The following is a 27541-nucleotide window of genomic DNA, read 5'->3' as shown; positions in this document are numbered from 1 at the left end:
GGAGATTGCTAAGCCCACCAAGGAAGGAAGAATTGAAGATCTGACTATAGAGGCTTTGCATTGCAGTCTGTAGACCTCAGAGTTGGACACGACACCAAAGTGGGCCTGTGGAAATCAATAAATGTAGTAATAGAAGGACAACTCAAAGGTCTCAAACTGGCTAAAGTCAAAATGAAGGTGGAGATTCACAAGCTTAATTGCTTCATCAGGCAACTAGTCACCCCATTGGCAAGTATTTCGAGGGTGTCAACCACTAGCGACCCTACAGCCATAGAGATTCAAGCTATCATCTCCCAGCTACAAGAAGAAAAGTACTTTGGGCAAACTAGTAGGGATTGCAGCGTAAAACTCAAGTCTAAAGGACTTGCAATCGTAGAACTACTTGGAAACGCAGTGCTAAGGCTTGAAACGGAAAAAAAAAACATCTCTGCCAACTGGGCTACCCTATCAACAAAAAAGGCCAAGAGTGAGGAATGTGTCTCATTATTGAAGATGGTCATCCAAATGAAAGCTAAGGAAGCAATAGAGGCAAAAATTCTACCAAAGGGAGATGAGCCCTTATTTGAATGGCAACAGAGTGTGCAATTCAAGGCCAAAATGATTTTAGTAGTAGGACTAAAAGAAACAAAGAGCAAGGTTAGGGAGGAACAGAACATAAATTATAAATTGCTAAAAGGCCTATACACTGACTCCCAAATCAGTGGACAAGGGAAGGGGATAGTAGGAGTTGTTGTCATGCAAAAGAATTTCTCTAGTTATCTGGACAATCTAACAGAGAAATCTTCCAATCATTAGAATAGTGTCGAACCTCCAATGGCTCAGTGGATGTATACACATGCCAATAGAGGAATCACAAGAACTCGTAAATGCTATCAAATACCTGGCCTGAGAACATTCCAAGTGGCTCCTGAGATACACCAACATTCATGTTCATTGACATGAATATCTTATTCCAATCATCATCATTGCCAAGGCCTATAAGGTGAAGTCGGAAAAGGGGAAGAAGGTGAAGTGACATCTCTCCCACCCTTTCATATTTTGATGAGCAATTGTAACTAATAATTGGTTCCTTGCCATTTGTCATTTTTGAGGGGATGAATCGATTGAATTCCTTTTTGAACGGTCATCTCAAAATCCTATATGTACATAATTGAAAGATTAATGAAAGGTCGGCTAATTTTTTGTGTGAGATGCTTCATGTTGCACAGACAAGTTGAATGTGTTTTATATCAATTATTTACTATTCCATAGTTTTAGATAGTTTAAGGTATCTCTTTCAGTTGAATTGAATCAAGGAATAAATAGAGCTTTGTTCCCCTGTTCAATGCAACAAACCAAGAATAACAATACTATTATTGAAGGTTAAAAGAGATTATGTCTTGCATAATTCTTTAAGTGTCCCTTGCATGTTAGAATCAGAAGCATTTTGTTAAATAGATAATTCATAGATGGAATTCATTAGTGTATCATCAAATTCTACAGGTTCGTAAGATGTATGAGTTCAGAAATTTGATTAGCATTAACACCTAAATCTTTTCCTGAGTTAGTTCCTATTTAGGCCTAACTTGGTTTACCTCTTCTGTTCTCGGGTCAAGAACAAACCCCCTTTAAGGATTAGGAATAGATAGATTCATTGCAAATCATAACCATAAGGGAGTTGTACCTATAAAATTCAGAGGGAAATTAGTCGTTTAAATACAATTTCTCAACTGTTGTAATCAGTCATTGTTCAAAAGTTTCAGGCATTCAAAGAGTTAATAAAAGTGAACAATTTGTTTACCAACAGAACCCTATGAAGCCAAAATCTTTATTAAAAGATGAGAATTTCTTAAGTATAGTTGAAGTGAACCAACCCAAGTAGAAAGGCAAGCATGTCCAGCATTGAGTTGCACATAACCAAGGGATAAAATGTGCCTACAATTGAGTGAAGAAATTATCAAGGTAAAAGAAAGAAGCTTAAACAAATTATGTACGATCCATTGAGTGAACAAATGTGCACTAGCTCTAGCAGTTTAGTTTCACCTCATAATATATTTTACTATGTTGACAACAAGGCAAACAATCTTAGTTTTTTGAGTCTTTGATGTTCGAAGATGAAGGTCAACTTTTTTAATTCTACATTGAAAGTCAATGATCCTTAGGTCCAAAAAGACTTTTAAAATGATGTCTCACACCATGTTGGGGTTAAAAGTTAGGATGTCAAGAGTTGTTTCCTCATCTATTGTCTAATTTTTTGGAATCCCAAAGACCTCTTAATTGGCCAGGTGTTTGGATTGTAATAAACAAATCAATCAAGATAATGCTTTCGTTCACACAATCACATTGACTAATTTGTAGCTTGAATGACTAAGATGGGAAAACATTTAGTTTTTCTTTGTGTTTGTTTCGATTATTCTTTCTTCGTTGAGTTTGCATCAAATGAGTGTTCTATAATGCTTGAAGCAATGAATTTCTTTTTAATACGCAAATATAAGAGATGCAAAAACATCTTCATAGGCAATAGATGTACTTGAGTTGACCTAAAGGCCTACATGGCACACAACTAATATAAGTTACTATGAATTAAAGAGAAGCGTGGTTCAATTTTTAATGGAAAACCAATATGTGTGACAATGATGTTGATTGAAATTTTGAGAAGAGTACAAGTAGCAATTGTAATATAACTAATTATAATTACTGGCAGTGATGCGTATATCACAATAGTAATTTCAAGTGTCAATGAATATTATAGAGTCGTTCTATTGATTTGCCTATAGATAATGATTCTACTAGAAAAAGAGAAATAGGTAAAGTATCAACTCCAAAACTTATTCTCCCAATTAATCTTTTATCATTCTTGTTTTATAACAAAATTTGTTGCAACTGTTTTTCATTAATTATTAACGGTAAAATAGGTTTCACAATGAACCTAAGACCTAGTACAATAAAATGTCAACTTATCAATGTATACATTATCCAAAAACTACAGCCCAATAGCACCGGGATAAACTAAACAGAAACAAAGAATTACACAATCCCAAGGACCAATTGCAAGTTTCTCAATCTCGTCCATCTCATAGAAATTTGCATGAAATTTGACAAAGTCGAATAGCTCTTCCTCATCCATTCTAAGCTTCTTTAGTGTACTACTATGTTCCTCGGGGATGCATACCTGGCCTAAAACCAGGAGTTTCAAAAATGGAGACATCTCGAGGACGGAGGGACGAGTATGTGATGTCCTCCAGCTGTCCCCAAAAAAGGCAAATTAGCAGGGGACATCCTCAAAACTTGGGGATGACTGGGAAAAAAAGGGGGATTGATGGCCATCCCCAATGCGAAAAGGGGATGCTTAGACATCCCCCAACCGTACCAGGTACTTTTTTTAATTTTTAATTTTATTAACAAAAATTTTATGCAAAAAAATTCAAAAGTGAATATTAAAAAATAATTTTAAGGCTCCTTACTAAGTCGCTAAAGAGCTCCCCCCCCCCTCCAAATACGGTAGAGGTAGAATATGAACAACAATCTGTTTCGTTTTTCTATGTTATGGTTTTTATGTTAAACGTGAACATAATTATGATACATTGATACTTATTACTTTATGGCAGCCCTCTAGCCTTTGGGCCTATAGCTTTAGGCATATTTAGATTTAGATTTTCAAATTTATCATGTTTATCATTATGATATTGTTCACTAATATTGATGTGTTTTGACAATTGAGTACTGAAATTAGATATTATTTCCTAGATGGTATTCAAATGTTGTATGTTATGGTTCTATAATGTTTAAATGACATGCTTTGTGCTTAGTTTCATATGAATGACATGTATATTTGCAAATTTCAATGTATATTTTAAAATTTTCATATATATATATATATATATATATATATATATATATATATATATATATATATATATATATATATATATATATATATATATATATAACCATCCCCATTTGTCGTCTCCCCCCCCCTCCGTCTCCAAGATTGCCAAAAAAAATTGTCGTCCCGAACCATCCCGCCATCCCCGTACCGGAGACTCGGGGGAACATAGGTGTACTACCTTTCAACCTAGCACAAGGACAAGCAATGCAAATCTTTTCAGGCTATTGGGTTGAAGGATGGTCACCTTCAAACTTGTTTAAATCTCTCAGTTAAAAGTTTCAAAACCAATTGCACAATTTTTTGATGATGCATTTATCAACTTCCAAGATTTTGTTTATCTTCTCCTTAGTTTCCTTTAATTCCTGCTCTAAAATGCAACAATTATACCAATGGACTCCTCTCTACCCTTGCTGCTAGCATCTTCCAAAGCATCCATAACACTATCGTATTGTTGATTAGTTAAAACAAAATAGTGCCAAGTGAAAGAATAGCTATTCTATCGTCCTAATGTTTTTTCCCCCACATTTGGTCATCCAAAGCAATCTTGTTTGTTATGCTCTGTTTTACGTTGCATGCAGTTCTTATGATGTCCAATCCAAACCTTCAACCTAACCTAACTATCAAGGCAATTAAAAGATTGTATTTCTTAGCACATGTTTTGTTTCCTAAGAACATGAAGAGAAAAAGTAAATCCGTAAATATGTTAATAGGAAAGGCATAGATTCACGTTGGTCAATCAGTTTGCAAGATCTACTAGTAATTAGGGACCATTAACATACATATTCAAAACAAGGACAAAATTTCTTATGCTTTGACTAATTGATTATACCTTATCATTTTTAATTATGTATGCTTGTTGTTATTAAATAATTGCACATTATATTGGATAAGAGACAGAGTGATTATCTCATATTTACTCTTGGTAATAAAAGCACTTAACACATAAAACCAGGTTAGCTATCATATCAATAAGGGGCACATATATTTTTCCCTAACCAAACAACAAAAGTCTAGAAGTTAAATGAACTTAAGTAATTTATAAATCCGCTATTAAAAATTTACAATTTTAAGGCTAAAGTTTAAAATTTTAAGTCTGATAATAATGAAAAAATCTTAGGCTATGTTCAGCAAATGAAGCTTGGTCTTCTGTCTTAAGCCAGACTATATGCACCAAGATATTGGATTAAACTCTCATTTTATATGAAGGCAAGAACGTCACCATATATGAACAGGGATTAAGGTAAGAAAGCGACATATGCTCACAATAGTAATGTCAGCTCAATTTAACCCTCCAAACATCACTTTAAAGCAGACCAAGCAATTTGTGAAGACATCCTTAGTCAACTGTAAACAGTTCAAATGAATGCAAGGCTTCATTGACATCAAGACATTTGTTGCACAATACATTTCCATTTCCTGCAGTCTGAATGCTCTAGCACCATCTTTAGTAGACATTGAACAATGGATTTCTCACTTCGTCAAATCTGATGAGTAGTTTGCATTACCATTGGTGACATCATCAGTAATGCTCTCAGAAGGTATTTTGCAATCAGAAGGTTGCTGCACTTCAAACTTTTTCTTTTCTTTCACGACTACCTGTCTTGGCATCACGTCAATGACATAGTTCCCTCCATTCCAAACTGCAGCTGAGACCTTCAATATCTCAAAGGCAGCATGCATTTTATAGGACTTGAAAATGGGAACAGTGAGTGCCATCGTTGCAATAGTAAATGCAGCTTGGAACACAACATACATGACAACACGGTTTTGATCACCAAGCAAGCCACTTGCTCGCCACCAGACATTATTAGCTTTCTGAGCTTTCTTTGACAACTCTCTGTATAAAACACAAGAGAATGAGACCTAAACTGTGACAACCAAAAGCAGAATCTAGTGCTCCCATGATATGTACCTGAAAGATGTAATCACTTCTGGGTCCTTTAACAATCGCTGGTGCCGTAAGACATTGACAATTAGAATATACAATACTTGCCACACCCCATAGGCTATAAGAGGAACAAAGAATAGCCATGACCACACCGAAGCTTCATCATCAACAGTGGGCCACAGGAGTCCAAGACTAGTTGTCTGATGTGCATCAACAAAATGTATACTTGAAGTCCACCGTATAACAAAAAATACAATCCCTGGAAAAAAAAGAATCTCAAAAAATAGCAGTTGGTAAACATCATATATTGATAACAAGTCAAATATAACATTTGAAAACAAAATTAACAAAACAGCAATCCTTCCTCTGCTAACATAAATGCAAAGAATCGGATTCTTACAATAAAGAATATGAATCACAACCCAAGATCGGCTAGATTTGAGAAAAGCAATGCACATTTTGAAGTTCTAAACAATGGGATTAAAATGAAGGTTTGCAATGACCTCAATAATGCACTTTTCACAAGAATTATTCGAATTGCTAACTTTGATTTCTTAAAGCTTTTAAGTTCCTATTTTTGTATAATTATAAATTACTTGTTTTGGTTTAAGAATAGCCCTTAAGCTAGGGCTGGCAAGTATTATTTCTGTATAGAAATAAGCGAAAAAGATGGAGAACAAGAGTATAAACCCATATCAAGTCCGTATATAAAATCTATTCTTGTGTGAAATTCAGAACTTAACCTACAGCTGAGATCTCCATGGTGAAAAGACAAGTCATCACAGTGGCCTGCGCTTGTATTAAGAGTGCCTCTTTACAAATGATTAATACAGATCTATAGGCAGCTGCGGTATACTCAGGTAGCTACATAACAATTTTTCATGTCTGCACCAGTAAATAGCTAATGTTAACTTGATCATGATAGACTGGCAAGACCAGAGAAATAAAATACTGCCATGTTGAGTCAAGACAAGGACCATAAATTGGAGAATGTGAAAAGTGATGGAAGAATAAAATTATTTCTTTTTTTAGGTTAGTAAACTGTGATCTAGAGGATCATGCCCATTACAGTAAAATATTAATCAAAATTACATTGCTTCAGATCCCACATGGGATTAGAAATAGTGTTATCATGCTTAACAGTAGGGTGAAGAGTACAAAATGCCCAAACAATGAAAAAGAGCAGAGAAAACTGACCAATGAAGGGCCTCATCCATTCAAAATGCCCAATCTAAAGTTCCATAGAAGCATAGATCATTTTGGGGAAAAAAATGGCAAACCAGAGTAGGAATTTTTGTAAAACCGGATTTACAAAAAAAAGGTAAAAACTTGAAGGAAAACAGTTAAAAATTGCTTTTTTAAAATAATTAAGGAGCAAAAACGTGAAGAAAAACAGTTAAAAATTACTTTTTCTAAAATTAAGGGGCATTTCCACATCATAGATATATTGAGAGAAAATATACTATAGAATTCAACTAGTAGATTGAAGAGAAAAGATTTTCATCATTTATATAAATATATTTATTTTCATTGCACAAAACATACCACAATAGCATGAAAGATGACTGTATGGAGACAATTGTTAAAATTTCAAATACAATATAGTTTATGACTTTGTAAAGTCAATCTATAAATATGGAGTTCAACTAGTAGATTGTAGAGAACAGATTTTCATCATTTATATAAATATCGTTGATTTCATTGCAAAATATATCACAATAGCATGAAAGATAACTAGATGGATACAATTGTTAAAATGTCAAATGCAATATGGTTTATGACTTTGTACAAAGTCAACCTATAAACTAAGTACAAAGTTCCTAGCCAATGGTATACTAGGGGGCAAGATGCCCTGCTGATGTTTCTTCTCAGAAAGTCCCTAACTTAAGTCCTTCAATAACACTACTGACAATGTTGGCCTCTTCCATAATTTCTAAATCTTCATGCTCATTAACATTATCATCAACATAATCATCATCACTTTGAGATGCAGCAATCCACTTGGATTCTAGATCTATCTTGTCAAGATCAATTGGGGTGTCATCCTCAATACTTCTTGCTTTTCTCCATGCAGAAATTAGTCTTTGCCTACAAATGAAAAAACAAAATGAAAACATCTTCTCCATGCAGAAATTAGTCTTTGCCTACAAACGAAATACACAATGAAAACTACTTCAGTTGAGTGAATGATACTAAAACTCCCACCTTGAGCTTTCTTCAACCTCAAGCGAAGGCTGTGGTGAACAAACACCAAGTCGTTCATCTGTTTTTCAGTTAGAGGTTGTGTTTCTTGGAATGTATGTGTGCAAAAACACTCCAATTACGCTCAAAGGCAGATGAGCTGCATGGCTAGGTCAAAATGCATATCACCATCCACTTAAGATATTTGCATTTGTAACCAAAACATTCCCACCATTGAGCTGAAAAACAAATTATGGGGAAAGTATACCATGTAAGAATATCTTCAAATCTTAACAAATTTGTTGGTCATGTCAACGAAATAAATGGACTACGAAAATTTTTTAGTCTACCTGGTTGGAAGGTCCTTCTACCTTCCTCATAAGCACTAGATGAGAGAAAACCCTTTCGCTTCTTATACATTTGCAGCTCTGACATAGCGGCTTTCAATTTCTCTATGCTTCGAAACATTTTTTCCATGCACCTGAACAAGCCTTGTGTGATCTCAGCATCAATCTTTGTGAAATCCCTATTGTAGAACAATGATGGATTAAGAAAGTATCCCGCAACACGAGAAGATAGAATCTATTTGTCCCACTCCTATCAATTATGTCCTGTTATGGTTGATACCTCATCCTATCATTTTCCAACCTACCCTTCATCACCTCCTTGGCCCTATCCACTGCCTCATGCATATCGCATTGGGCATTTATCCCCATCCACTAGTCTCAAGACTTTTATGAAGAATCTAGGAACAATAGCACCTACTCAATTACTTCCCAAAAATTGGTATAATATATATAGTCTAATATTGTCATGCCATCTGTTTGACTTGAGAATCTTAAGTCCATCCTCCCAGCTGAAATAAACACAAGTCTTGAGCTGATTTTTTGTTGAACTCAAGTCTATAGTGAAAGGAAGTGGGATGCAAACCTTGTCACCCCTGGTCGAACTAGTTCCTTGCCCTCTGTGAATTGGTGGTGTTAAGTACCAAAATTTGCACCTGGTACAGAACTGAATGAGTCCAGTAATTCTGGTATAACATGGGAATCACTTCTATGGGGACATGCAAATGAAGTGAGACCTCCAGTTTCTAGGCCGGTTCCTGTCTGATGTTTCACTAAAACTCACAAACTTTCTGAGGGAAAAAGAAAGAAGGTTACATAAAAGAAAAACTAAACCTATGGTGATGCACCTAAAGTTCAAATCTGTGATATCTTGAGAAATTTTACGCTTGAAAACGATGAAACAATTTCAAACTCACGAAACTTGCCGGACACATGCGTGCACATAAATATTTTGCAGAAAGGTTGGAATGGCTATTTGCTCAGTAAAGGCAAAGAAACTTTTCATAGTAGAGAACACATTACATTTGCTCACACAACCTGCAACCTGTGTCATATATTTATCACAAAATAGGTACAAAAGTGAGGCAAAACTGAAAGGAAATTGAAGCTTTCACAAACTGTTTTATCAAATCACACAAACACAACTCTGCAAATGACAAGAAGATGATAAAAATTATACCAAAATAGTCTCCAAGGTAGCTTCTGAATATCATAAACTGAGTTACAGAATCGTGCAGAAATTCTGCCCAAAGGATAGAGAAAAATCATTAAGAGCCAAAAATGCATAACTGAGAATTTCCTAAAATGAGTTGCCAAAACTCATTAAGTACAAAGCTAATTCAACCAACTGGGTCGAATTCTGGAAAAAAGGCCCAAAAATAGCACCCAAAACATCTCCAAATGGCATGTGCTTGATGACAAGGTCAAGCCACCTCATACCTCCCAATGAAAGCTCTTTAAAATCCCACTAAAAAGCCTTCAAACTGAGTCAAAACACTCCTAAATGAACTCAGCTATCTCCTAGATTCCTTCATTTGTTTTCAACAAATTGAACTTTTCCTTCAAACTAGGTCTCCTTATAAATGCAAATCCAGCAAAATAGGAGTCATCAACTCGAATTCGGAAGTAAGTAGTAAAAATAGGACTCTCATGACTCCAAAAAGATGTCATATGTCCTTCTGACTCACACTCTATCATAGGTTGATGATGACAACTCAACTGAACTCATAGATTTCCCAAGAAAAGCTCACAAACATGACAAAAGTCCCCAAGAGTAAGTCAACTACGTTAACAAGTGGCAATAATTGATAGCATCACCAACTCATCAAATTTCAAATCTATGAATTTATCGCCACTTGGTAACCATACTCCTATAATCAAATTTATGACTCTATTATTGCCATTTTAAATTTGTTATTAATTGATTGATTTATAAGAATACCAATTAATTAATAACAATTACAATTTTAGTCAAATGCAATAATAGATATATTAATATAACTATAAATAACTCAATAAAATTTGAGTTAGAATTGTTATTATAATATAAATATTAATAACTACTGATATAGTAAGATATAAGTCAAATTATTATTAAATGAGTTATTAACTACTATATAAGTAGGGATTAATATAAAGGGAAAAGCCTTTTATCACTTATGACTCTCAGCCATATTCTTCATTAAGCCGGATTTGAAAGAAATTTTAAAATTAAACACAAGAAAGGCATTCATTGAAAATAAAAAACCTAACTCATTTGAAGTCATTCAACCATTCAAGATTTTGAGGAAATCTGGAAGCTCGAAACCCTTGGCCGCCAACCATGGAAAAATATAGAGATTACAGGATTGTTTTGCTGCATTTGGTGTCTCATCTTGCTGCTGTAGCCATGACTGGATCTTTTTATGGAACAAAACGTGTTTGATTTTCCTCATTTCAAGGGCACGTTGGATGTTTCTCTGCAATCCTTCTGGCTTTAGACAACTGCCATGAGCATCACGCTTTGAATCTGATCTTGTTGTGACTTACTCTGGGGTGTACTGAGAGTTGTACAGACCTTGGCAATGAGGTTTTTTTTGCTTCTAATTCAATGGCAATCTCATACACCATATTAGAGTTACTCCACTGCTTGTTTCTGTGGCATTCTCAATGTCGAACCGGAGCCCTTTTAGCTGTGACTGGATCTTCATCTCAAAGCTGTAAGTTATGAATAACTTAGAAATTCTGGTTGGAAATTCTTGTTGTTACTTAAGATAACGAATTTTTCTATTTTCCATATATCTCTATCTAATTGGACTGCCATTATTAAGAAATCTTGGGAGTTTTGAGGGCTGTAAATGTGGCTATCACTTGTATTTTTTTGCGTCATTAGCAGCAGCTATTATAGGTACCTCCATATGTCATCTTGGAATCCTCTCTCATGTCGTGATTCCTTAAGTCTGCTCTTTTTCCTTTCTGAAAATTGCTCTTTTTGTCATAAATGACAACCTTCATTTGTTGTGTTGCAGACATCTGTTAGTGGAAGAGATTGAGACCACTTTTTGATGACATTTATCCTCTCTTGCATTAGCTATTATCATGTTCAAACTGAAAATATTTGTTGTTTTGCCATTTTGATAGTATTCTTGCAGTTAGTATCATATTTGCTTTGCTCATTGCAAGAAAGAATGTTGGTAATAAATGAAATGTTCCTTTGTTTAAAAAAAAAATCCATTTCTTATTATTGATTCATCGTAGCCACTGCATTTACTGGGTCCTTTTGACTATGAATTTGGCCACCAACTGTAGGAGAATCTGGAGCTGTTTCAGAGGTTAATGCTGCCATTATTGAAAGCTTCACTTTATTTTTTGAATTCATAAGAACATGAAACTGAAATGACATTATCTGTTCTCTTCTCCTCTAATATGATGCTTTGCATAACAACTTTTCTATAGCAGGTTGTTGATAGTGGATATTCATTACTTGCACAAAAACCTTAGATACCTTGTAACTTGAGAGCTAGCATTGTGTATCCTTCTTTGTTGCATCCTTGCTGTGGCACCTTTCTATGTCTTCTATTTCACTTCTCTTGTTCACTATGATCTTTGATTGTCACTTTGCTTTAATCAGCATTTATGCATAGTGATAAAGCAGCATTACATAAGAATCATTTTAATGTTTCATGTTCCACTTGCATCTCTGTCTGTATATTGCTTCTACTTAATTCCGTACCTATAGCTCATTGCCCAGTTTGATCTTTCTGTAGTTTGCACTTTCAAAACCTTTGTTCCATTATTTTCTCACTATTGTTGCCCCTATGTTTCTTTCATGACATTCTTGATCAAATTCAATGATCCTATCGCATAGGCACGCCAGGCTCAATAACCCTCGTGGGAGCCTACGGTTATATCCGCGTACCTATTAGAGATAAGATTTTGTACAAGAAACAAACATGTTAGCAATAAAATTTGATGTGATCATGATTGCCTTTGATATACTGGTATACATTTTCTGTTTTATGCAAGTGCATGATATGATGGTATCATAGTTTGTTTGCACATGAGGTAAGGTGTTTCCATCATTGCTTAGATCCATTGGATCTAAACATCTTCTTTGTGTGCAGGACTCATAGATTTGGAGGAAATGTGGTTTGGGGCAGCAAGCAAGAAGCATTGGAGCAATGCAATACACCAGTCATTATGGGCAATGACTGGTGCCCTATGACCCTCTCATTCTATGCTCTTTCTTTCATGTCTATGCACTTTCGTAGAATAGAGATAGATATTAGTAAATTTGAAGGTTACTCTCACAGCCAATTGTGTGAGAGAAATTTACTTTCAGTATTTCATTTCATTCTATTAGTTGTAAATATCATTTGTATCTATCTTTTGATGAATAATACAAGGACATTCTTGTGTGAAATGATGGCATTCATGCACTTTCTTTGTCTTCATACTTAAATTTTACACGAGCAAAATTTTAGTAACAGGTGTATCATTATCAAAACTCTCTTGTGATTGTAGATAAATTTGTTATTTGTGTGAGCTTTTTGAAATACCTCAACCCATGCAATTTTTCCAATGTCCTCAGGGTTAGATCTGTTAGTGTAGTTTTTTATTTTTCCTATTTTGCTAGGTTTTTCCTACACTTTTTAATAATCTCGCTTAGGTTAATAAAGCATGTCTTATTAGGTGAATGGTTGTGAGGTGTCACCTTCCTACATGTGAGCATCCATTAGCTATCTTGGGAAGATACTTTGCTATCTTTAGTCCGATAGATGGTTGCTCCTCATTGGTTGGTGTTGACACCTCCTCCCTCTTCCTAGCCTATATAAGCATGCTACCTGGCTTGTATTTGCATCTCTTGAATTTGCATCCTCTTAATGTTATTCTGCTTTCAGCATTTGCATTACTCTCTTGGAGACTAACTCTATGATGCTATTTTGATTTTGTATCATTTGCATTCATAGTTTAGATACTTACTCTTTGCACTAGTTTTCTGGGTTATTAATCTTTTCAGATTCTAACATGGTATCAGAGCTTTTCTATGTGCAAGAGTAGATTTTAGTTTCCTTATTTGAGAGATTCGGGGGGGGCAAATAAACTTTATTGTAGTTTTTTGAAAAACGAAGTATGCTCTTCTCTTGCATCTTTGGATGATCCTGAGAATCAGAAAAGTTTTGACAAAAACAGTTTTTCTCTGGGGTTTCAATCTCAAATCTGACAACCAACTTGCATATTTGGAGTTTTCAATCAGTTTTGCAGGTTCCAGCATGCCATTGATGGACTTAAGAAGCTAATCCAGCATTTGCATGTCAAATTTTGGTTGCTGGGGTCGTTTTCTGATTTTTGGAGCCGTTTTTTACTGTTAAAGGCGTCTGATTTACACTACAGCAACATCTTCTGTTCATCAGCAAGAAAAACGCTTTCTGGGTTTTGTTCGCAGCCCCGAAAAACCATCTGGGTATCTTTTAGATTTTGCATGCAAGCTGTATATTTTTCAGAATCGAGCATGCAAAGCTACAGCCATACCCCTCTCCATTGGCAGCCGCAGATTTAAATGCAGTTTTCAAATGTCTCGTTCTTGCTCATACGGACTCCGATTTTGATGATTCTTGTTATGAACTTGGCTATTTTTTTGTGCTCTATCCACTAGTGGAGTTATTTTTTGATTTTCATGCATGAATTCTTCAGAAATTGCAGATTCTCAGCCGTGACTGTGCACAGTTCTCGTTTTGGAAACTTCGGAGGATCATAACTTTCTCATACGACCTCGTATCGAGGCGATTCTTTTTTTGAAAGTGCATGATTTTTCGAGTAGATTGCAGTGGTGCTATTTTTTTCCTTGATTATTGTGCCCAAGTTTCACTTTTAGCATATGCTCTTCATGAAGATTTGTAATGCATTGAAATCAAGACCACTAAGTATCTCTTTCTAGTGGTAGTTGTAAATGCACTAAAATAAAGTGCCAAATCATATTTCTTTGGGGGGGTTCTTTGATTGAGTAAAAAGGGGGGGGCATTGTCATGGCTGGGTTCTCTTTTTTTAGCATTTCTTTGCATTCCTTCATCATGGATCAAACAAATATGCCCATCCTAACTCCATACAATTACTTTGAGTGGAAATCACGCATGATAATTCACTTAAGGAAAGCTGGATTAAATAGGATAACTATGGGACTTGAAACTGAACCTGCTAAAGATGAAGACAAGCCTAAGTGGTTTAACAAATGTGATGAGGCATATGGAACATTGTGTTTGTCTGTTTCTCCTGACTTGCTATTTCAAATTGAGTCTTTGGATACACCAAATGAAGTATGGACAAAGCTAGAAACATTATTTGGCACACAAGATTCAATGAGGGGTCATATGTTGGAAAATGAATTAATTAGTTTGAGTCCAGGCAATTTCAACACAATCCAAGATTTCTTCACCAAATTGAAATCACTAAGGCTGCAGTTAAAACAATGTGGAATTGAAAAGAAAGATGAACAACTGATTCTCAGTATTCTCTCTAAGCTAAGTTCAAAATATTCTGTGTTTGTCTCTACCTTCTATGCTACTAAGGGTGCACTTGGTACTCAATTCACCATGCCATCTCTAGATGATTTTGCTGTCAATCTCACTCGAGAACAGGACAAGCTAATCCAGATGGGCACTCTTAAGTCCTCTAAGTCACATGCCTTAGCAACCAACCAAGGCACAAAAGAACAAAAAGGACAAAGTAGTAACAACAATAGTAAGGATGAGAAACAAAATAATAGTGAGGAAAAGAAGGATCAGATACCAATTGCTTCAAAAGCAACTATTGATACCTCATCCTCTAAGGGCGATAAGCCTAAGAAAGAAAAGGTTAAATGTGCCTATTGTAAAGACCCGGTCATGATGAACATAAATGTTTGAAGAAACAAATTGATCACTTGACATACATTCTTGAGAAGAATAATATTAGTGTTCCTGAGTCTATCAAACAAAGTTCTAATGAAGAGTCTAACAAGGCAAAAGAAAACAACAAAGGGAAAGGAAAGGGCAAAGCTCTTGTTGCAGTTGTTTCCTCACCATCCACTTGGGTTCTTGATTCGGGTGCTTCGCACCACATGGCTTCATCTAAGGAAGAACTTGCATCCTTGGAGCCATGTACTATGCCTTCTATTTTGATGGGTGATGACACTCCTATTGAGGTGCGTGGGAAAGGGTCTGTTGATGTGGGGGATGGCACATTCCATGATGTTCTTTGTGTACCCTCATTATCAACTAATCTCCTATCAATATACCAAATCACTCACACAGGTTTAGGCAAGCGGGTCGAGTTCACTCCTGATTCAGTGGAGATACATGAGTTGCATAGTGATTTTGTAGTTGCAGTTGGGAGAGCAGATCATCAGTCACGGCTCTATCTGTTTTCTCACTTTGTTCCTGATCCTCCTTCATCTGTTTTGCTGACTCACTCTAATGATGTGAGTAAATTATGGCATGAGCGGTTTAGCCATCTTAACTTCCGCTATTTGCATCAGCTCAACCAGCAGAGCATGGTCACAGGATTGCCTTCAGTTCAATTCTCAGGAGGTGTTTGCCAAGGTTGCATTCTTGGTAAGCATCCTAAGGAAAAGTTTGACAAAAGTAAGGCATGGAGAGCTTCACAGATACTAGAGTTAGTTCACAGTGATTTGGCTGGTCCATTTCAACATCCTTCTTTCAGCAGGGCCCGATATGTCCTCACATTCATTGATGACCTTTCTCGATATACATGGGTGTACTTTCTCAAACAGAAGTCAGAGGTATTTGATCATTTTCAAGACTTCAAAAATTTTGTAGAAAAGCAATCTGGGAAAGCCATCAAGGTTTTGCGCACAGACAATGGTGGTGAGTATGTCAACCATCGGTTTGAAAGATTTTGCACTTCAGAGGGGATTGATTTACAGCATTCAATTCCATACAATCCTCAGCAAAATGGTGTTGCAGAACGGAAGAATAGATCCTTGAAGGAAATGGCAAACTGTATGATTCACTCTAGATCTCTTGCACCACAGTATTGGGCAGAAGCCATTAACTGTGCTTGTTATATCCAGAACCGTGTTCCTCACCGAGCCTTGAAGGGAGTTACTCCTTTTGAAGCTTGGTGCGGTCGAAAACCATCAGTTAAGCACTTTCGAGTTTTTGGCTCCCCTGCATGGGCCCACATTCCTACAGAGAAACGTAAGGCCTTGGATCCGCAAAGCAGACCTTGCATATTTGTAGGTTATCCTGATGGTGTGAAGGGTTATCGGTTGCTCCACCCTACTACACATGAGTTATTCATTGAGAGGAGTGTTCAGTTTGAGGAGGGATCTTCAAGCTCACTTTCTATCACTTCTCCAACTCCTTCTACCTTGACATTAGAGTCACTTGGAATACATGACAGATCTTCTGATGAGTCAGATTCACCTGAACAGTCTTCTACCTCTACTTCTGATGCAGAAAGTGATTCAGAGAACTCACCTCCTTCCTCTCCTAGTCATCATTCAGAGGTTAACGATTCCCCTCCAGATTCTCCATCTTCTTGCCCACTTTGGGCTAGACAAACCTTGCAGTCTGCAGGTGATTGGGTTGGGGATCCATCAGACACCAGGCGAACTCGTTCACAATTCCAGGATGCTCCACATGTCTTCATTGCTACTGCCTCAGATTCATAGTCCTTTCATGAGGCTTCTAGTATTTCTGAGTGGGATACAGCTATGCAGGAAGAGTATAGTTCCTTGATGAGGAACCACACTTGGGATCTTGTCCCTCTTCCTAAAGGAAGAAAACTTGTTCGATGTAAGTGGATCTATCGGACAAAATTTGCAGCAGATGGGTCAGTTGACAAACACAAGGCTCGCTTGGTCGCCAAAGGATTCTCCCAGGTTCCTGGGATTGACTACTCTGAGACTTTTGCGCCAGTTGCTCGAATGAATTCCATTCGAATTGTTCTTGCCATTGCTGCAGCTAATCATTGGGAAGTACATCAGATGGATGTGAAGAGTTCTTTTCTTCATGGTGACCTTCATGAGGAGATCTACATGGAGCAGCCACAGGGCTTCCTTCAGGATTCTTCACTTGTGTGTCGTCTTCGAAAGTCTCTCTATGGCCTCAAACAGGCTCCTCGGGCCTGGTATGCCAGGATGGACTCCTTCCTTCTATCAGTTGGGTTCACTTGGTGCCATTCTGATCCTAATGTGTACATTTTGCAACAGGGTGATTCACTTCTATTTTTGGTTTTGTATGTTGATGACTTGCTGATCACAGGAAGTTCTTCACCCACCATTAAGGATGTCAAAGTGGCCCTTCAAGACAGTTTTTTGATGACTGACTTGGGCTTGTTACATTACTTTCTTGGGATTGAGATCCTTCAGTCTCCTTCTGGGATCACCATCACACAATCCAAGTATGCTCTAGATTTACTCTCGAGGTTTCATATGGCTGACTGTAAGCCTGCTCCGACTCCCTTCCTTTCTGGAGTCAAACTTGAGGCTCAATGTTCTTCTCCACTTGTTGATGGCACTTTGTACCGCCAACTTGTTGGGAGTCTCATTTTTCTGACTCATACGAGACCTGACATCTCCTATGCTGTAGGCATGGTCTCTCAATTCATGCAGGAGCCCCATGAGTTACACTGGAAAGCAGCCAAGCGGATCCTTCACTACATTCAGGGTTCTCATAGTTGTGGGATTCACTACGCAGCAGGTATTGAGCTTGATTTGGTGGGCTACACAGATTCAAATTGGGCAAGTGATTCTGAGGATCGCAAGTCTACTTTAGGGTATAGCTTCTCACTTGGGTCAGGTCCTGTTTGTTGGTCGAGCAAAAAGCAGTCTGCTATTGCTTTATCTTCTACTGAGGCTGAGTATCGGGGGGCTGTAAATGCCGCCACTGAGGCCATTTGGATTCAACATCTTCTCACTGAGTTTGGTATCCAGATCAGACGGCCATCAGTCATATTTTGTGACAACCAGAGTGCCATTCAGATCTCACGAAATCCAGTTCATCATCAACGAACCAAACACATAGAGGTCCACATGCACTACATCCGAGAGCTCATCCATGGTCATGTCATTGACCTTCGCTATTGTCCAACTTCCGAGCAAGTTGCTGATATCTTCACCAAACCCTTCACTGAGAGCAAGTTCCTTCATTTGCGAGCTTTGCTGGGGGTGCGGGATGCTTCATCTTCTGGGGGGGCCTCTTCCTTTCACTCGGAGTCCTGACTTTTTTGTGGGGGGGTCTCTTTTCTCTCTCTTTTGAGAAATCTTATGTACATGGGTACCTCATCAGGCTTGACTTGCCGGGACCCATTTCTACATCCACCTAAGCTTCGCTTATGGGGGGGTGTTAGTGTAGTTTTTTATTTTTCCTATTTTGCTAGGTTTTTCCTACACTTTTTAATAATCTCGCTTAGGTTAATAAAGCATGTCTTATTAGGTGAATGGTTGTGAGGTGTCACCTTCCTACATGTGAGCATCCATTAGCTATCTTGGGAAGATACTTTGCTATCTTTAGTCCGATAGATGGTTGCTCCTCATTGATTGGTGTTGACACCTCCTCCCTCTGCCTAGCCTATATAAGCATGCTACCTGGCTTGTATTTGCATCTCTTGTTTTTGCATCCTCTTAATGCTATTCTGCTTTCAGCATTTGCATTACTCTCTTGGAGACTAACTCTATGATGCTATTTTGATTTTGTATCATTTGCATTCATAGTTTAGATATTTACTCTTTGCACTAGTTTTCTGGGTTATTAATCTTTTCAGATTCTAACAAGATCAAGGCAATGTGTTGTAAATGGGATTAAAAACATAGAGGGGTATTTGTATGTCAGAAGTTTCCTAGCAGCTACACAAACAACAATGTTGCATGTAATAAATTGAACCACATTATGGCCTTGCATCTATGACTAGTAGTCATACATCTTGAACAATGCAGTTACAGTTTTCATTAAATGTGATGCATCCACAGATTTCAGAAATAAAGCCTTTATCACAAGAGATGAAGTTGATGAAGGATCAGATCATTCTATCTATCCATCCATCTAACATAATGGTGCACTCACTACTAGCCCACTCTAACCCATGCTTGTCAAAAATGTGTTAAACATCATTTAAGGCATCATCAAGCATACCAACCGTCATTGTATCGTAAGATGGGGCCTTAAATCTAGGCCCTACAACTACAATGGAATCCATCATAACTTGTCAATATGGAGACCTGCAAGCAAACATGGAATGCCAAGGTAGATAAGAAATAAAAATTTGAAATCCCCTTCATTGCTTGTTCATGGACAATTTTCCTACACCTCATACTCTCCAAAGTGGTTTGTGATATTGGCATAGTACGAGGTGCAACAAAATGATTGACGTTCCTGCCACTAGTGCTTGGGCCACGTGCCATATTAGGTCCTCTCCCTCTAGTCTCAAATTCCCTAAAACCCTCCCCCTATCATCTTCCTCATCCAATTGTTTGCTCCTAATGCCTATAGAATAGGAACCTGTTTCAATCGCAGTTCTTACCTTTTTTTGCCTTGGTCTCAGAAATTCCATCAAGAGCTCTTTTAGCCTAGTGTGCAAAATTTGTAGGGCATTAACTCATATTGTGCGCGATATTGTGATCGAGAATCTACAAAAGCATTTTAGCTTAGTTTTTTAATACAAATCTTATGTATTCAATATTTTGTGTAAAATACAAAAATATACAATTTATTTATACAAAATTATAAAGGAAAAATTATACCTAATTTTTCGATGAATAGACCTTTTCCAGTAATTAAAATTTAAAGATACATATTCACAAAAAATGGGGTTAGGGGACACAAGATCACCCCGCAAGTTCAAATGGCACAAGGTCAAATTAACAACTATTCATCAAAAAAAAAATATAAGCAAAAAGCAAAAAGCCCTCAAGCTGCAAGAGTAGTGCCAGCCGAGGGTGGGTCTTTATCATCAAAACCCCAGAAGTCCTTTGGGTTGGTGGTTGGCTCAGAGGGAGCCCAACCGTCATCAATAGCAACATCAGCATCTTTATCACCCTCCTATCTGGGTGGAGAAATGGCTAAGTCCAATCGAGGGAAAGCCCATTTGGGGTCACATTGCACAGATGGCCAACCCGCATCAAGGGCAGCAAGAGGAGCCACTAGGGAGCAGCTCGAGCCCAACCTTGGTGGAGGCGAGGCTGAGCGACAATGGTCACCAAAACACTGGGCGGGTGGTGATGAAGCCGAGACTGGGGAATATGCGAGCGGCGTGTAGATCTGCTTCAGCCTCACCGATGACCACAAGGAGTGCAGTCACCAAATAAAGCATTTGAAGGCACGCGAGCAATCGTACAGGGCGCATTTCCCCAATGAGCTAATAACTCCTATAGGTGAGCCACCTCCAGCGTGACTTTGTCAGTTTGTACTTGAATCTGCATCATGACATTATTATAGATACGTGCTTTAGAGTACATAGCAACATGAATATCAAGAAAGATGTGAGAGAATAAAACAGCATTGCGGTCCTTCCAAATAGTAAACAAAATCACCATTCTAAAAGCATGCCAAATCTAGGCATATCTAAAAAGAAGCCCAGGTGGATCTCCCAGAACAACCATATGCCAAGTGAAATCCTCTGGATGAAAAGGCTTGAAAAAGTCATGAATTCAAAGTCAATACTTCTGGGTTCTTCTGCAGAACTAGAAAATGTGCAGGAAGCTCTCGGGCTGGCCACAAAAAGGGCATCTAGATCTAGGACTCCCAGATGCCAAAATCGAGGGCCCAAAGGCAAGCCCTGGAAGAGAAGGCACCAGGCAAAGTGAGCAATTTTTGGCTGCATAATGGAATGCCAGACAGTGGTAAATCTATTACTCCAAGTCTTATAGGAAGAATGCAAATGCCAATGCTGATTGAGAGTATCAACCATCGGAAGATGGGGCACCAGCCACTAATACCCCAGCTTGGGCTTGTAACTAGTCATAGTAGTGGCAGGATACCACTTCCAATCTTTCCACCATGGGTGAGATGAGTAAATCCCAAGCTCGTCTAACAAATTGGGAAGCATCGCAAAAACTAGAAGATCAACAGTCTACCAATCTACATGGATAAGCTTGAATTACACCTACAGGTCCTCCCATGAGAGAAGGCTCATAGTAACTCAGGAAAATAAATCCTTGGGAGATTTCATACGCCTTTCAAACAAGCGCAGAGCGATGGCTCCTTGTATCTTAGCTAAAGGAACACCTTGAGCAGCAAACAAGGGAGACCACCAAAGGTTTTGCTAGTTCATTGAGCGGCCATCTCTGAACCCATTACCTACCCAGCGAAGCCAAGGTTTGAGAGCTTCCCAGGCTTTCAAAATGCTCTTAACAACAAAGGTGCCCCGAATCTGAATAGGTTCAAGAGCCACAAGAAGGGTCTGAAAGCGAATCCCATTCTAGGAAGGTCGGTTAACCGGAAAGCCTGAAGAAATGCAATGTCGTAATAAAATTTTCCAGGCCTCATCTCCAGTGAGGGCCCAAATGACCCAATTAGCACAAAAGGAAAAACCCTGCTTGCGAGTGGAAAGCAACCCAAACCCACCAGAATCTTTGGGCAAAGAACAATAATCCCAGGCTACTCTATGAAAGCCGTGATGCACAACATCAGAGGCCTAGAAAAAGTTTCGGAGGAGACGCTCGAGCTAGAGGTATGAAGCTTTGGAAGGGGCCCAACAGGAAGAGTAGTAGACATGCGTAGCAGCAAGCACTTTAGAACAGATTTGAAACTTTCCCACAAGGGAGAGTAGCTTAGTGATCCAATATTCCAGGTTCTTCTCAATCCATGCAAGAACAACATTCCACAAGTCCACGGGGGAGGCTTGAAAAGCAAAGGGAACGCCTAAAAACTTAAAAATTTCTCCATGTTGTACCCATTTCCACCCATACTGCTGCAACCACAGAGGACCTGGCAAGAAAGATTGTCTGTAACAGAGGGTTTTATGCCATTGAATGACAGACCCAGAGGCAAGACAAAAAGTATCCAAGCATTGCAAGGCATTGGCAATATTGTCTTCATCTTCAACCAAAGTAGGTAAGAAATCATCTACAAAATGGCCATTAACAAGCTAAGTGGAGGACTCTAGAAGAGAGATGCCATGCACCAAACCTCGAGAAATGGCATTGGCAAGAAGATGGCCAAAACCTTCAGCCACCAACACATAGAGCGAAGGTGCAATAGGGCAACCTTGATGAATAGATCTGAAGAGCCCAAAAGTTTCAGATTGCCTCCCATTAATGGTGATGTAGGTAGAGGCATCACCAAAAAGCATCTGCACAAATCGTAGAAAGATTGGAACAAATCCTAGAGCTTGAAGCATGGCTAGGATGAAAGGCCACTCAATCTAGTCATAAGCTTTGGAAAAATCAATCTTGAGAAATAAAGCCTGCAGCTTGGATTGTCAGGCCCATTCCATACCTTCCTAAAGAGCAATGATGTTATCTAAAATATATCGGGACTTGATAAAACCTGTTTGTTCAGGTCGAACAATCTGAGGGAGCAAATGCCGAATTTTAAGAGGGAGGGCTTTGGGAATGATCTTGTATCAGACATTCAACAAAGTGATGAGCCTCCAATTGCAAATTTCCTCGGGATCACCAGCTTTAGGTATGAACTTAATATTACCCTTGTTTATAATGCTTCCCTAGGGAATTAGAATTGTAAGCTTTGCAATACACCTGAAGCAAATCAGGGCCATTATCATCCCACAGGATTTTGGAAAACTCAAAAGGAAAACCATCATAGCCAGGGGACTTGTCATTAGCCATTGAAATGATAGCTTCCTTCAGGTCCGCAAGCGTTAACTTTTTCTCACAAAAGACATATTGCTCAAGAGCAAGCCTATTAGGAGTGATAGCAAGGCAAGCTTGCAAAGCTTGGTAACGCGCATCGGATGGTCCCTAAACTATGAAAACCTGCTCATAGTGGCGCACAAAAGCTTGGAGAATGTCTGGCAGGTTAGTAAGAACTTGTTGGTCTTCTCGAATGCGTTTGATACCAACTGCAAAATGACGAGCCCGCACAGCATTAAAAAATTCTTTAGAAGCTTGATTGTCGACCTCCAACCAATGGAGACGGGCTTTGATCTAAGCTCCTCGAGCAGCATAATTGTCTACAACTTGCTTTTGGTGCTAAAGATTGGCAAGCCGAACCTGGAGATCCGTATCAAACAGATTCGTGGCAAGGTCTCCCGAGGCCGTACGCAGATCTTTAGTTGTGGCTTCATAAGATCTTTTGCAGTACTTAGCCAACTATCTATCGTAAATGCGAGGAAACCTCGCAATAGGGAGGATGGCGTCATTCCACCATTGAATCCAACCAACCTGGGTGTGGGGCCGAGGCTCAAGATTCCAGACTCGAAGAATGTGGGCAATAGTCAGTGAATGGGACAGCAAAGAAGTATTGAGATAAAACTAGGTTTTACAAGGATGAAGCTGAGTTGTTTGCCAAGTGATAAAAAAGATAATGGGGGAATGATCTAACAGCATCACATTTGGCAGAGGTGTAACAGGTAGTGCATACTTGTGAGAAAAGGAAGAAAAGACTGCGCAGAAATCATAGCCCTGTTAAGTCTCTTTAAGACTCTGTCAGAACCAGCTCAAAAATTGGACCATGTATGCCAAACCCCATCTAGGCAACAGCGGCTAGCATTGGGATCAAAAAGACCTAGCTTGTTCCGCATGTAAAACCAGGCCTCTCTTTCACCAGTTGCCCATCTAAAAGGCAAAAGTCCTTCCTTCTCAGTGGTCATCTCAACCATGTTGAAGTCCCCACAAAAAACCCAAAGTGTAGGTGGCAAATGACATGCCAACCAGCACCATAGGTGTGAACGCTCAACAACATCATTAGGGGCATAAATGTTAACAATACCAAAAGAATGACTCTGAAAAGACAGTAAAATCCAAAACACCCTGTGCAGAGGGTCAGATCCATGCGAAATAACAGAAGAAAGTAAACAATGGGAAAGAAGAGTAACACCTCCACCTCGACCAGCTCATCCTGAGAAGCAAATACGGCACTACCTGGCTAAATAACCTTACAAGCTGAGGTAAAGAGAAACCCAACAACTTTAACTTAATGAAAACAAAGCACATCAAGATTACCAAGTCGACGCTTGGTGTCACGAACAGAATATTTTCTAGAGAGGTCTGTCAGCCCCCGCACATTCTATGAGAGGCAATTCATGGTAAACCAGCTTGCATGTCATCCTCGTCTCCAAGAGAGGAGAAACTGTTATGCAAAAGTGTGGGAGCATCACACGAGGAGTCATCAAGAGAGATGACCCTCTGAATCTTCTCCCCATTATCAAGATACTCATCATGGCCATCTGGGCTATGAGACTAACATAGGGGTTGCTGAGCAATCCTCAATACCGCTTGCAGCACTCAAATCCATAAAGGATGAGGATCAGGAGTATGAACACCCACTGTCCCCTGCACTCTAGGATTTGAAACAAGAGGCAAAGGAAGAAAAGGGACGGAAGGCTCTGATTGAACCAAGCTTGAGCTAGGTCTATCATTATCCATAGGCAAAGAGCTCGCCTTAGCCGCAGCCAAACCCTTTCCTTTTTTCACCACCGTAACCGTAGTCCATTCATCTTTCTTAGCGGTCGTAGCTAGCTTGGCTTCCAAAACGGGTGGAGGGTTGCGGTCCAACAAAGGACAATCCCTAATCTTGTGTTCTGTGGACTGGCACCGATAACAGGTATTCGGAAGGTTTAGGTAAAGCACCTTCTAAGTGAAGGTGGTACCACCAATATGGATATCCACAAAGTCTTTGAGGTCCCTAGATAGGTCAACCTCAACACAAACCCTATGTTGGGGCCGAGCGTTGAAAAACTTGTCCTGTTCAAGGCAAACAACCTTGCCGATGGTTTGCACAATGGCTTTCAAAAATGACCAGCATGGGATAGGCAGTCCAAGGAACTCCACCCAAATAGGGACCTTAAGCTTGCTATCATCAGAAACAGAAAAATCATGCAACCAGCATTGAAAAACCAAGAGGGAGGACCTAACAATCTAGGGACCTCGAACAAACACATGTTCAACTTGGCCTGAGTTGCCAAAGTGAAAAAGGAAAAAGCCTTTGGTAAATCTTTGAATGCCTTCAAGACGAACACCCTGAGGTGTCCAAACCTTGGAAACACATTCCCGTAGCATGCTTTCAGAAGGATTGTAACCCACAAAATACCCAATGAGGGTTTGTTGTTCTAAGTGCATGCACTATCAAACTCCTTGACATTCAAAACAATATCCGGAGAGTAATTACCTCGTGAAACACCTTGGGGACGAACTTGCACGATCGTTTGTTTAGCGGTGCCATTCTCTCCAACAACAGCAACTCCAACTCTAGCATCAATTGCTAAGCCAGAGAAGGTTGAGGTGATTATAAATGAAAACTATTCCCGCAATAAATGCGGTATGACAGATGGCAAACCAGCAAGGGCTTAGATGGAAGCCATACAAACCCTAGCAGAGCACATTTCCTTCCATTTATTCTTTATACCTAATTTTGTGTACTAAATTTATATAAAAAAACATGTAGCTATACAGTAAAATGCATATAAAATTTATACAAAATTTATAGAAATTATCATTACAGAATTTACATTAAATTTTCATATCAAAATATATTTAAGAAAATTATTTAAAAAAATTTTAAAAACCTAAATTTTTACATTAATAAAGGTACATTTACGCAAATTACAGAATTTATATAAAAAAGTATACCTGATTTTTTTATACAGAAAGTTTACTGTAAAATGCATATAAGATTTTAAACAAAATTTTGTATACAGTAAAATGTATACAAAACTTATACATGTATATAGAAATACATAAAGAAAATATATCATTACAGAATTTACACAAACTACTAATTTAAGTTTATACAAAACTTATATATTTATACAAAGTTTATACATTTTCATACAATATATTTTTATAAATATTAAATATACAATAAAATAAACATATGAAATAAAAACATACATACATTTGCTATATGTTTACATACAAAAATATACAGTAAATATAATATAAATTTACATATTTTTATACATTTTCATAGAATATATTTTTATAAATATACAGTAATAAGTAAATGTAGATAAGAAAAAGAGAATATAGAATATACAAAATTCAAATACATAAATAAACTAAATAAACTTAATAATAATAAACAAATATATTTAAATGGTAGAGAGGCGGTCGAAGCTAGGGTTTCAAGACCATGATGGAAAACATCATTTGCAGATGGGCAAGGGTTGTCGTAATGGGGTACGGCTTCCATGGAAGCCACCAAGGTACAAATTTGAATCCCGATTTGGGTTTAGTGAGTAGAATCAGCAAGGAGAAAAATGGAACAGGGAGGAGGAATTCGCATTGCAAAGAAAAGATTTGACTTTTCCTCAAGGCAGAACAGTTGGAAATAAATGGAAATGGATCAGGAGGGAGGAAGAGCGACAGTCGAAGGCAGCGCCTTTAACCAAGGATTCCACAACGACTGTAGATAACAAAGCGATTAACATCTAAGTAGATTCAAAAGAGTGGAAGTCCACGATTTCATTGTTGAGGGATAGGGCTTTCTTCATGAAATGGGAGGGAGGTTGGCCATCCCTGGTCAAGATGAAAAAATGGGTTGAAGACATCTGGGGGACAAAGACCACGATCAAGACTCTGACTAATGGTTTTTTTCTAATCACTATGGACTCAAAGCAAGAAAAAACTAGGGTAATGTTTAATGGACCTTTCTTGATGGAGGGAGTGGGATTCTTCATTAAAGACTGGGTTCCAAACTTTAACCGTAAACAAGCCAAGGTAGAGGAGGTGCCAATTTGGAACCGGTTGTATAATCTTCCCCATGAATATTGGAATAAGGATATTTTCAAGATGATAGGAGATAAACTAGGAACGTTTATCAAAGCGGATGAAGCAATAGAGCAGAAAGATTTTAGTCAATATACAAGGATTTGCATCATGTGGAAACCCCACCCCCTACTCCCACATGCAATAGAGATCAGAATTGCCGAGGGCTATTGGTGGCAGGAGATTAAGGTTGAGGAATTTATTAGTCACTGCAAAAGCTGCGAAAATCAGGGGATACTCTTTCAAGGAATGCATGGTCAAAACGAAGGGTAAAGAATAGGTGGTGGATGGGAGCAATGAGGTTTTTAGGGACCCAGGTCCATCAAGAACAACAAGAGAGGATGTACCCCTGATGGATGAAGGAAATATTGAGACCAACATGGACCTCGACCTGGCTA

The 27541-nt window shown here is 38.3% G+C and overlaps 1 protein-coding gene across 2 annotated transcripts in view; it reads right to left on the bottom strand.

Moving 5' to 3' along the window:
* Nucleotides 1-4879: 4879 nt before the first annotated feature.
* LOC149538520 (glycerophosphocholine acyltransferase 1) overlaps nt 4880-27541 on the bottom strand; it is a 131043-nt gene continuing 108381 nt past the window's right edge. For both annotated transcript variants that reach the window (XM_089799843.1, XM_089799844.1), the window contains 2 exons: nt 5781-6015; nt 4880-5705 (listed from right to left, as the gene is read on the bottom strand). In XM_089799843.1, the coding sequence (XP_089655969.1) occupies nt 5339-5705; nt 5781-6015 (602 nt within the window). In that variant the 3' untranslated portion in view covers nt 4880-5338. The remainder of the gene's footprint in view (nt 5706-5780; nt 6016-27541) is intronic.

This window comes from Cupressus sempervirens, chromosome 9 (assembly GCF_028749045.1).
Source record: "Cupressus sempervirens isolate cs-2001-9-10 chromosome 9, ASM2874904v1, whole genome shotgun sequence".
Classification (NCBI taxonomy): domain Eukaryota; kingdom Viridiplantae; phylum Streptophyta; class Pinopsida; order Cupressales; family Cupressaceae; genus Cupressus; species Cupressus sempervirens.
The sequence above is the reverse complement of the archived record's forward strand: the minus strand, read 5'-3'. Positions and strand labels throughout refer to the sequence as shown.